This window comes from Manis javanica, chromosome 4 (assembly GCF_040802235.1).
Source record: "Manis javanica isolate MJ-LG chromosome 4, MJ_LKY, whole genome shotgun sequence".
NCBI classification, from domain to species: Eukaryota; Metazoa; Chordata; class Mammalia; order Pholidota; family Manidae; genus Manis; species Manis javanica.
Genome location: NC_133159.1, coordinates 32,675,030 through 32,687,988, shown reverse-complemented (window position 1 = coordinate 32,687,988; position 12,959 = coordinate 32,675,030). Strand labels below are relative to the sequence as shown.

The 12,959-nt window shown below is 35.0% G+C and overlaps 1 protein-coding gene across 5 annotated transcripts in view; it reads left to right on the top strand.

The window, feature by feature from the left end:
• Positions 1–12,959, top strand: part of FOXJ3 (forkhead box J3) — a 151,624-nt gene that overhangs the window by 81,003 nt on the left and 57,662 nt on the right. For all 5 annotated transcript variants that reach the window (XM_073233755.1, XM_037002286.2, XM_073233754.1 and 2 more), the window contains one exon: positions 11,235–11,318. In XM_073233755.1, the coding sequence (XP_073089856.1) occupies positions 11,235–11,318 (84 nt within the window). The remainder of the gene's footprint in view (positions 1–11,234; positions 11,319–12,959) is intronic.

Sequence of the window (12,959 nt, the reverse complement as noted above, 5' to 3'; positions counted from 1 at the left end):
ATGTTGTACCATCCTTGCATCCCTGGAAAAAATCCTACTTGATCATGATGGATGATCTTTTTGATGTATTTTTGAATTCAGTTTGCTAATATTTTGTTGGGTATTTTTGCATCTATGTTCTGTAATTTTCTTTTTTTGTGGTGTCTTTGCCTGGTTTGGTATTAGAGTGATGCTGTCCTCATGGAATGACTTTGAAAGTATTCCTTGTTCTTTTACTCTTTGGAAAACTTTAAGGAGTATGGGTATTAGGTCTTCACTAAATGTTTGATAAAATTCAGTAGTGAAGCCATCTGGTCCAGGCGTTTTGTTCTTAGGTAGTTTTTTGATTACCAGTTCGATTTAGTTGCTGGTAATTGGTCTGTTCAGATTTTCTATTTCTTCCTTGGTTAACCTTGGAAGGCAGTATTTTTCTAGAAAGTTGTCCATTTCTTCTAGGTTATCCAATTTGTTAGCATATAATTTTTCATAGTATTCTCTAATAATTCTTTGTATTTCTGTGGTGTCCATAGTGATTTTACCTTTCTCATTTCTGATTCTGTTTATGTGTGTAGACTCTCTTTTTTCTTGATAAGTCTGGCTAGGGGGTTATTTTGTTTATTTTCTCAAAGAACCAGCCCTTGCTTTCATTGACTCTTTCTATTGTTTTATTCTTCTCAATTTCATTTATTTCTGCTCTAATCTTTATTATGTCCCTCCTGCTACTGACTTTGGGCCTCATTTGTTCTTCTTTTTCTAGTTTCATTAATTGTGAGTTTAGACTGCTTATATGGGATTGTTCTTCTTTCCTGAGGTAGGCCTGTACTGCAATATACTCTCCTCTTACCATGGCATTGGCTACGTCCCACAGATTTTCTGGTGTTGAATTATTGTTGTCATTTGTCCCCATATATTGCTTGATCTCTGTTTTTATTTGGTCACTGATCCATTGGTTATTTAGGAGCATGTTGTGAAGTCTCCATGTGTTTGTGGGATTTTTCATTTTTTTTCCATAATTTCTAGTTTCATACCTTTGTGGTCTGAGAAACTGTTTGGTACAATTTCAATCTTTTTGAATTTACTGAGGCTCTTTTTGTGGCCTAGTCTCTGATCTATTCTTGAAAATATTCCATGTGCACTTGAGAAGAATGTGTATTCAGCTGCTTTTGCGTGTAGAGTTCTGTAGATGTCTGTTAGATCCATCTGTTCTAATGTGTTGTTCAGTGTCTCGGTGTCCTTACTTATTTTCTGTCTGGTTGATCTGTCCTTCAGAGTGAGTGAAGTGTTGAAGTCTCCTAGAATGAATGCATTGCGTTCTATTTCTCCTTTTAATTCAGTTAGTATTTGTTTCACATATGTAGGTGCTACTGTGTTAGGCACATAGATATTTATAATTGTTATATCTTCTTGTTGGATTGACCCCTTAATCATTATGTAATGTCCTTTGTCTCTTGTGACTTTCTTTGTTTTGAAGTCTATTTTGTCTGATACAACTACTGCAAATCCTGCTTTTTTCTATTAGTTGCATAAAATATCTTTTTCCATTCCTTCACTTTTAGTCTGTGTATGTCTTTGGGTTTAAAGTGAGTCTCTTGTAGGCAGCATATAGATAGTCTTGTTTTTTTATCCATTCAGTGCTTCTGTGTCTTTTGATTGGTGCATTCAGTCCATTTACATTTAGGGTGATTATCGACAGGTATGTACTTATTGCCATTGCAGACTTTAGATTCGTGGTTACCAAAGGTTCAAGGTTAACTTCCTTAGTATCTAAGAGTCTAACTTACCTCACTCATTATGCTGTTACAAACACAATCTAAGGGTTCTTTTCTTCATCTCCTTTTTCTTCCTCCTCCATTCTTTATATATTAGGTATCATATTCTGTACTCTTTGTCTATCACTTGATTGACTTTGGAGATAGTTGATTTAATTTTGCATTTGCTTAATAATTAGCTGTTCTACTTTCCTTACTGTGGTTTTATTACCTCTGGTGACAGCTGTTAAACCTTAGGAATACTTCCATCTATAGCAGTCCCACCAAAATAGACTGTAGAGCTGGTTTGTGGGAGATAAATTCTCTCAGCTTTTGCTTGTCTGGAAATTGGTTAATCCCTCCTTCAAATGTAAATGAAAGTCTTGTCGGATAAAGTAATCTTGGTTCCAGGCCCTACTGCTTCATTGCATTAAATACATCCTGCCACTCCCTTCTGGCCTGTAAGGTTTCTGCTGAGAAGTCTGATTTTAGCCTAATGGGCTTTCCTTTGTATGTAATCTTATTTCTCTCTCTGGCTACTTTCAACAGTCTGTCCTTATCCTTGATCTTTGCCATTTTAGTTACTGTATGTCTTGGTGTTGTCTTCCTTGGGTCCCTTGTGTTGGGAGATCTGTGCACCTCCATGGCCTGAGAGACTATTTCCTTCTCCAGAGTGGGGAAGTTTTCAGCAATTAACTCTTCAAAGACACTTTCTATCCCTTACTGTCACTTCTTCTTCTGGTACCCCTATAATGTAAATGTTGTTCCGTTTGGATTGGTCACACAATTCTCTGAATATTCTTTCATTCTTAGAGATCCTTTTTTTCTCTCTGTGCCTCAGCTTCTTTGTATTCCTCTTCTCTAGTTTCTATTTCTTTTATCGTCTTCTCCACTGTATCCAATCTGCTTTTAATACCCTCCATTATGGTCTTCAACGATTGGATCTCTGACTGGAATTCAATCCTTAGTTCTTGAATCTCTTTCCATGCCTCCGTGAGCATGTTAATGATTTTTATTTTGAAGTCCTTTTCAGGAAGAGTCATGAGGTCCACGTCATCTTTCTCAGGGGTTATATTTTACTCTGTACCAGGTTCCTGTGGCATTTCATATTTGTATATGGCGCCCTCTAGTGTCCAGAAGCTCTAGTCGCTGGAGCTGCTCAGTCCCTGAAGCAGTGTTGGGGTCACAAGGGAGTGGTATTGGTGTCTGAGGGGAGGAAAGAGCTCTTTCTTGCTTCCTGGCTGCTATGCCTGTCTCCACTGCCTGAACCAGTGCGCCGAGCACACAGGTATAAGCTTCTGTCCCAGAGCAGCCGGATATGGGTGTCTCCTTTCCACAAGCGGCTAGAATCTCAGTCTGTCCAGGAATTCTGTCTGTCTTAGCTTCCCAACCCCGTAATCACAAGAATACCATGAAATGTAGGTTTGTGCTCCCAGAGCACATCTCCGGAGTTAGGTATTCAGCAGTCCCAGGCCTCCACTCACTCCCTGCTCAGTTTTTTTTCCTCCCACCCATGAGCTGGGGTGGGGGAAGGGCCTGGGTCCCACTGTGCCACCGCTTTGGTATGTTACTGTGTTCCGTGAGGTCTGCTCTTTTCTTCAGGTATATGCAGTCTGGTGCAGTCCTCTTTCCTGTTGCTCTCTCAGGATTAGTTGTATTAATTATTATTTTCTGATTATATGTGGTTTTCGGAGGAATCCTGTGTCTTATCTCTGACCCCACCATCTTTAATTCCTATAATAATAATAATACATTTTTAGTGAACTTGTAGGATGTATGAATTACTAAGTATAAGAAAACTCAATCACCTAAAATATTGAGGGAAATAAATAGCATTCAAGTGAGGGAAAAAGATAAGAATTTTAAAATTCTTTTTAGCTGTCTGGACTCATTTCTTACCATGTCCCTTTTTAACCTGTCAAATAAATAGATTCCATGTCTTATTGTCTCTCATATGTCTGTAACTTTAGCACCCGAATTCTCTGTTTGCTATGGCTCTCTTTGGCAGTTCTGTTGAAACTTTGGGAACCTGTCTCAGAATAATATATTTACATTGTAAAAAATTTTCCTTTCTTATATTTTTCTGTACTCCCAGGTTCCCTATTACTTAGTAATGCACTTTGAAAATGCTCAATATATTACATTTAGTATCTACTAAGGTTTATTAATGTGGTGATTCCATTTCATGTGGAATGCTCTCCATTAATGAAAACAATTGTGAAGAGTTTTCATTTGCTCATACCCTACATCTAGTATCCTTAGTTAGATTTGTCCTGGGTGTAGCCAATCTTTCTGGCCTTATCTCCTGCTGTCTCAGAATAAAATATTTGAAAGGCATAAACCAGAATATAGGTGATTATAAAGATAAGCAGTTATATGAAGGTAGTTATAAAACTATTATAACAAATTTATGATAGTCTATATGCTTTGTGTAACATTAGGCAACGCACTTGAATATGGTAACATCCTAAAAACAAAAGTAGGGATAAGTAATGAGTAGTAATGCTGACATTTTGAGACAAAAACTACTATTGTGATGGTGGGTGAACTGATTTTTAGGTACAGCTAATATTGTGGTTAATTCCTAATGGAATGAAATGTTGAATTTCATATGTTCATAATGGAAGGAAATGCTGAATTTCAGCATTTTCTGCATGTGCAAGTTGATGGAGCCTCTGAGTCTTGTCCATAGACCCTCCTGGGAGTCCATAAAACACCAGGTTAAACATGCTTATTGAGTATGAGCTATTTTTTCTATCTAAAGTGTTTTTATTCCCTTCCTCAGTCACATAAGAGTATGATCATCCTCATAGTTTCAGTTCACTTGTCTTAGCACACTGTATGGTGATTATTCATTTGCCTTTTATGTGCTAGTCACTGTTCTAGGCATTTGGAATATATCAGCAAAGAGAACAGAAAAAGCCATGCCCTTGAGGAACTTAGAACTTTATGGGAGAATGACAATAAACATAAATTATAAAGAATGTTAGATAATTACAAATGCTGTAGAAAAATATAGAGTAGGATAAAGTGGATTGAGGTGTGGATTCCAAAAGAGTGATAAGCAAGGTAAACTCATTGAGAAAGTGACTTTTGAGTGAGGATTGTAAGAGTTAACGTGCAGTTATCTTTTATGTCTCCCTTACCACCCTTGAGACTGAGACTTATTTTTTTATTTGTATTTCTAGTGCTCGCGTTGTGACTAGCACATCGTTAATCCTGAGTGAACTGTCATGGAGGGAAGGGTTGTTTACCTTTCTGCTATCTATCCAGAGTTTGAGAAGTTTAGGCATTTTTGAGTGTTTCAATAGGTATCATTTTCCTAGTGGTGGCTTAGGTACTCTTCAGGTTATATCCAGGTGTATCATGTGGTTCTTGAATTTTCTTTTTGATAATAAGTTTCACTAAAAATATTTTGGCTGTTATTATTTACCTTTTATTTGTCTTTTTTCATGCAAATAAGGAATTCAGCAAATGTTACATGATAAACATTTAGAATTAGCCAAATTATTTAACTTCTCTACATATAACTCTCTTTAGTAATTAAATAAAAGTTGTAATCCATTATTTTAAAGGTCCTTTTTGGCTCTTAAGATTTGTGAAATATTTGTGTACTTGCTCTTTGATAGAAATTATAATGAGTTAAAAAGAAGTATTAGAAGATTAGTACAAAACAATATGTTGTCAAATATGGGAGGAGGGAATATTTAATACATTTTATTTAACCTTCAGTATACCATCAGGGTCCATTGGACCCAATTTAGATTTTGAGTGTCTATTTTGAGCAGTTCTCATTTGTAAAGGTGATTATTTTATGGTTTTTATTTGTTCTTAAAAGTCTCCAAAGAACATAAAGAAAATTTGTATATTAAAAGGAAAAAGCTCTATCCTGCAATTACCATATGTGATTCTTTTATAAAATCTGACATGCATTATGGTATCTTAGTGATCTTACTTTCCTAAATCTTGAAAAGATTTCATCATTCTCGTCAAGTTTTCTCCATCATGCCAAAAGACTAAAAGATAAAAGAACAAGTATACGAAAGAACGATTGAATGACCTAGAGTGATGAAGTAGTAATGAAATTATCACTGTAATCCTTCAGTTACCTTATTTGTTGCTCAAAGTATCACATCTTTCAAGAAAGTACAATTAAAGTCTGTAGATCTTAAGTCTTTTTTTTCTTTTAGCTTTCACTGACCATAGTTGGAAGTTTAGATTTCTTTTCTGCCCATCATGACAAAGGGATGAAAATTGACAGAAGAAAATGGTTTACTCTTATCAGTAGAATCAGAAAATGACCACTAAGACAGACAGCAACACTCTAAACTCCAATTTTGGTGATGAAATTAAGTTGATGATATCCTGATTAATTTTTCTAAACCCAAGAAATACCGAGTCAATAATATATTTCTAAGGACAAAAAAATACATGCTGTTCTCATCCACTTAAGTCATTCAACAGGAAGGTCTTCATCGTGCAATATTGAGATTAGAATCTGAATCATCCCATTTTTCTAGAAAGTCATGTGACAGTATTTTTAATTTTTTATGATGTTTGGCACCAAAATTCACTTGATATGGTTCCTAAATGGACAAATCCTGATGTCTGATGTGTGTTCAGAGTGCTTGAAGCAAATAGATGATATGGAAATGAAAAAGTTAATTGGATTCATCATTCTCTTTGATGTTTGTAAACCCACTATGAACTGTTTTTTTTGTAACTATGAAGCAGAAATGATCACCTTCAACAAAATTCTGAGCCATCAAAAATTTCAAAAGTGTTTCATTTTGAAAATGTAAGTACAAGAAGAACTAGAAGTAATAATATGGTAGAATCTACTTAATATATATATTAAATTCATTAAAAATATATATTTCAGAAAATATATACTTCATTAAAATATGTATTTGAAATCTGAAAGCAGTATTGCCTTTTATAAGAACCAGAAGTAATAGTAAAGTAGAACATTTTAAAGATTGAAAATCCAAAATCAGTATTTACAAGATAGATGTCTTTTAGCTTCATGATGACCGTTGATAGTCATTTTCATTAAAAATATTTTGACCATTTTGGTGTATATGTGTGTGTGTGTGTATACACACACCTTCAATGCCAGGAAAGTTTGAATATATTAAATATGGTTTGTGTTATAAAATTTGGGTTTGCTGTGTTTAAATTCTTACTAAAATATATCTTACATTGTTTCCTGCTGTCTTTTTATTTATCCTGTAAATTATTTGTAAAATGACTTAACTATAAATAAGAAATGTCCATTTGACACAGATGTTAGTAATGACCAGTTTTCCTGGTATATGCTTAGGGCTATTGTCTTAATAATTCTATAAAATGGATATGAGGAAAATGGATCAAAGGTTTGGTAACTTGTCCAAGATCACTGAACCAGATATGGCATTTGAATTCAGCCAGGTCTGTGGGTTAATAGATGTTCTCATCAGGAAACCACATGACCCTCTAAATATTGTAGTACTTCTGTTGGAATTCAGCATGGTGCATTGCATTACTCAGGGAAAACTTCACGGGCAGCTTGCCTAGCATGTAGGAAGTGAAAGAGACTGTGTGGTATGGCTAAGATAAGGGTTGGAGTTACTTCAACTCCTAAACTAGGTGGAACAAATGGCCCAGATAGAGGATTTAGCAGGCACAGTATTCAAAACAGCCACTATAAATATGTTGAAAGACTTAAAATTATATTCAAATAATGAGTGAACAGATAGGGAATTTCAGTACAGAGATAGCAACTATAAGAAAAATCAAATGAAAACTGCAGAGATGAAAAGTATAATAACTAAATAATTCACTGAATGCCTTTAGACAGCATATTGCAGACAGTGGAATAAAAGAGTGATCAATCAGGAATATCTAAAAATTATGACTGTGCCCAAAAACAGCTTAAAAAAAATAGAAAACTCAGAACTAAAAAGAAAAATGGAGAAATCCATAGTCATTGCAGGAGATTTTAATATGCTTCTCTCAGCAAATAATAGAACAACTACACAAAAAAGTAATTAAGGATCTGAACACTATACCCATCAACTGCAGAATATACATTGTTTTCCAAAGATGCAGGGAATGTTCATCAAGATAGACCATTTACGGGTCAGAAAACAAGTTTCAGTAGATCTCTAAAGGATAAAATCTTTAAAAAGTATGTTTTCTGACTAGTAAAATTAAATTAGGAATCAGTAACAAAAGGATATTTCAAAAGCCTGAAATGTTTAGAAATTAAATAATAAATTTCTAAAGTGCCTCTGGGTCAAAGAAGAAATCAGGAGTAGCAGAAAGTATTTTGAACTGAATGATGTGGTCAGAATATATCAAAATGTTTGACATATAGCTACTGTAGCATTTAGAAGGAAGCTTATAGTTTTAAATACTTTAGTTAGAAAAATCAGAAGAGTCTGAAATCAATTACCTAAGCATGTATCTTAGTAGGTAGAAAAATAAGAGCAAATTAAATCCAAAGAAAGTAGAAGAATGGAAATACAAAGAGTGGAAAACAATAAAATAGAAAATGAAAATAGAAAACAGAAAGTAGTTTAACTATTTTTTATGTGTATAGTTCAGTGGCATTAAGTACATTAACATCGTGCAGCCATCCCCAGCATCCATCTCCGGAAGTTTTTGCCCCTTCCCAGACTGTACTCATTGTAATTCCTCATCCCTCCTCCCCCTAGCCTCCGGCAACCACTATTCTACTTTCTCTGATTTTGACTACTATGGGTACTTAATGTAAATGGAATCATGCAGTATTTGTCTTTTTGTGACTGACTAATTTCACTTAACATGTCATCAAGGCTTACTCATGTTATACATAGGTCAGAATTTCTTTTTTAAAACTGAGTGGTACTCATTGTGTGTGTGTGTGTGTGTGTGTGTGTGTGTGTGTGTGTGTGTGTGTACACACACACACACATATACATTACACCACTTTTATTTATTCATCCATTGATGGATGCTTTGCTTGCTTTCATGTTTTGCTACTGTGAATAATGCTGCTGTGAGCATGTGTGCAAATACCTGTTCAAGTCCCTGCTTTTTATGCTTCTGTGTATATGCCTAGAAGTGAAATTGATGGGTCATATGGTAATTCCATATTTAAGTTTTAGACAAACTGCCATACTGTTTTCCACAGTGGCTGTGCCATTTTCTTCAGTGGCTGTAACCATTTTACATTTCCAGTAGTGATGCACAGGTTCCAGTGTCTCCACATCTTCACCAACACTTGCTGTTTTATCATTATTATTTTTTATAATAGATATCCTAATAGGTGTGAAGTGGTATCTTGTGGTTTTGATTTGTGAAGGGAAACTTTAAGGTCATTTAATCCAAACTTGTGAATTCACAGATGAAACTCAGATAATAGGGAGCGAGAGCCATTAGGTGGATGATCTTATAGCTTTGTGAAACATTTCAACTGTTAGTGTTTTTATTTGGGCATTCAGCTTTTTGTGAGGACATAATGGATAATGTTACATGAAAAAATGACAAGCCACAACCAGTCATATTTTGCATAGAAGAGGAGGTGGGTATTTGTTTTTATATAGTTGTATTCAAATGTTAAATAAGAAATCAGTCTTAAGTTTGGACTGTGAATGATTTTCCCCCACATTAATACACATTAAAACAAAACACTGGAATTTATCATTTCCATGAACAGTGGTTTTTACACTATTGTCCAGAGTTTTGGTATTTGTCTTCCTGCTTTATTTTCAACTATTATAACTGAGTGCAAAACTTTATCCTACTTTATTTCGAAACTTGCTAACTGTACCAACTCATGAAATCATTGTTTTCATTTTTAGTACTTAATTTGTGTAGCATCTATATTTACATCATTCTTTCCAAGTTTACATCAGGTCTGGTAGGCTCATTAGCTGAAATGTAGTGACCACCTTGAAAATGAGTACTTAGTCCAGGAACCTGCACAGACCAGGATCTGGGAAGGCTTTGTATCATACGCTATGCTCTGACATTCTGGGCACAGTTTGTTCAACCACTTTCATTGTTCCCATTTCAACAAATGATTTTGAATACTTGCTGTGTCTGACATTGTGCCTGGCACCATGGATATACAAATGAATTTCTGGCCTTAAGGAACTTACAGCCTAGACAGGATACAGACCTGTAAGTAAAATAGTAATATTATATGCAGTCAATGGTCGCAATGTATAAAAGGTATAGAGATCTTGCAGAGGGAGAGGGTGATAAATTTTTTAATATGATAGGAGAATCAGAGGATTCATTTACATAACATCCGAGCTAAATTTTGAAGGTAGTATGAGCTTGTCAGTGGAAGGAGGATATTATAGATAATGAGATCAGCATGTAGGACAGGCACAGATGCATGAAATAATGTGGTGTGTTTAAGGAACTATAAGCAGATAATACACATTGGGCACAAAGTGTGAGGATTGATAGATGAGAGCTGTATTTCCCCTCATTGCCAAATATTCTCTGGAAAAGCAGCCAAGAAAGATTGATTAATGAAATAATAAAGGCAAAGAACTTGAATACTATCACTGGGATTCATTGTAAAAACTAGGACATGCATTTTATTTTGTTTCTAAAATGCACGTCTCCCTCCCTCCCTCCTTTAACTTTTTTACTCCCTTTCTTTCCCTCAGAGAAAGAGAGAGAGAGAGAGAGAGAGAGGAGAGAGAAATTTTATACAGTATTTAACAACTGAGAGAGAAAGGACCTATGAGAGTCAAGACCTTGATTCTGGTCCTGACTCTCATATCCTTGGTTGAGCAAAGCACTTTTATTGTTCTGAGCATTTGTCTCCTCATCTATATAATTTATACACTTATATAATCTAAGCTTTTCAGAGTATTTTTTGAAATACTCAGGCAGTCACAATTCTGAGTGCCTGGAACACAGTAGGTGGTCAGTATGTATTTTCGAATGAGTAGTATGTGAATTTTTATCAGAAAGAGAGGAGCTAATTAAAATAAATTATGACAGAACAAGCAACAAAAGATTGATGTGCAGAGTATTGCTTCCTAGGATGCACTTAATATGTAAAATGTGTTCAAGCAGTTTGTCTTTATAAATTGTTTCACTTATCATTTGGATCTGTGAGGTCCCAGGATGCAGAAACTATAATAGCTATACATAAAATTCTATCAGATTAGAATGTCATATTGTGTTGTAATTATCATATGTGTTCAATTAAGAATTAGTATGTATTTTAAAATCTGTTCAGTTGACCATTTGTCTTTTTTAATTTGTCAGTGGCAGAAATTTTTGGATGTGGTTTCTTCAGATTGTGATTTTTTTCTCTTAATGATCTAGCTGTCAATGGACTTTTATTCTCATAAACTTTACTTTTCTCACTTCAAGGCTAGTATTTCTTCCCATGTTACTTTTCTATCGTTGCATACGCAAACTGTTCGTTTTGGAGCAGAGGATTGTAAAAATCCATTTTAATGTTACAGAGTTTGTGTAATACACTGTTAATGTAATTTATTTCTTTACCTTTAGGGGTCCTATTGGGCAATAGACACCAATCCGAAGGAAGATGCCCTACCTACTCGGCCAAAGAAGAGAGCACGATCTGTAGAACGGGTAAAAAGCTCTTTATCACAAATTTATTATACAGGGTTATTATGTCAGAAAAACAGACTTTAAAAGTTCATTTCCAATGCAGCAAGTGTAACCGCAGTGAATGTAATATTTTATTTGTATAAAACTAGGACATCTATTTTTTCAAAGCACTGTCAGACTCATATTTGATCTTTACATCTCTGAGTGATCTGGGCAGTGTAGGAATTAAGTAAAAAGTTTTCTTGTTTTTGGAATTAGAGCATAGGTGTTGTCTGAGACTTGAATCCAGATCTCTTAAGTTTTAATTTGGTACTCTTTCCTCTGCATCTACAACATTGAAGAAAGGTTTTATATAACAAAACTATTCCTTTTCATTGTAAATAACTAGTCTGATTACATTGCATTTTCCTGATTGTCCTCACAGTGCTTTTTCCTGCTTCCAACTATCTAATAATTATTTTGTAAACAAAAATTCTAAGTGTGTGTGTGTGTGTTGAGATAATTTTTATTTGTGAATTCTTGGTGAATATTAATTTGCAAGAATAAAAGAAAGAGGAGCTCTAGTTGACCTTATTTATTGTAACATATTTTAAGTCAACATTTTGGCTGTCATCAGACAATAACTTTGTCTTTCAGCTTTTTTCACTATTTCCAGCATCTCAATTAAAACACACATACTATCCTAACCTACTATTCCCCAAGACCCATTTTAAATGTGAACTGTATTGTGAAGGCTCTCCTCAATTTTCATTTGTATTCTTAAATAATTTTTAAGAGCTCTTGCATAGAATTTCTCATACTTTGTAGAAATTGTTTGTACATTTGTCTCCTTTGTTGGGCTGTGATCCCCTGAGGGCAGAAAAAATATATTTGCATCTCTAGTATTAGTGTTTTTCATAGCTTATCATTAGGAATCAGTAAATGTTTACAGAACAAATCAGGACAAAAGGATGAGATGAAAGTGAAGGAAACTGGTTAAGCATTTGGTCAAGAAAATTTGTCCTGTGCCTATTCTGGTAGGGAGGTAAAACTTCCCAACCTCAAAAGTAAGAAACTTTAAGCTGGGTTTAGGTTGGGATCTGGTGAGCCTAATGAGATGTAGCAGCAATGGGGTTTAGTCAGGCAGGTCTATGGAGCCAACAGAGGGAGTCATACTCTAGTTACCAAGCTACATAGCATTAAAGGTAAACTCTTAGGCCAGCATACTTTTTGTTTTATACAAGCCAAAGTTTAAGAAGTTATAGTTTAGTATTGGTGGTATATTATTCTAGATAACAGGATTAAGACCGAGATGTTGATAAGCCATGTATGCAGTGGTTTGAGAGGGAATAAGCCTCACAGTTCTTCCTTCCAGCGTCTTTCTACCTTTTAAAACATTCTTTGCATGTGGACTTTAATTGTATGAAAATGTAGAGCACAAAACATTGCATTTCTATTGCCAGAATTTGAAAGAAGGGGGAAGAATCTGCATTGTTTAACCCAGAGCATCAGCAAGGATGTATATCTTTTTTGGCGCAGGTTAGAGACAAAGGACTTTATTGCTCAAGGTGCAGAGAGCAGTGTCTGCATATCAACATCAGTTCCCCGTTCCGCAGATCCATGGAGGCAAGGCAGACAGGCAGGATGAATAGCTGTATAGGCATTGAGTTGGATTACAAGCAG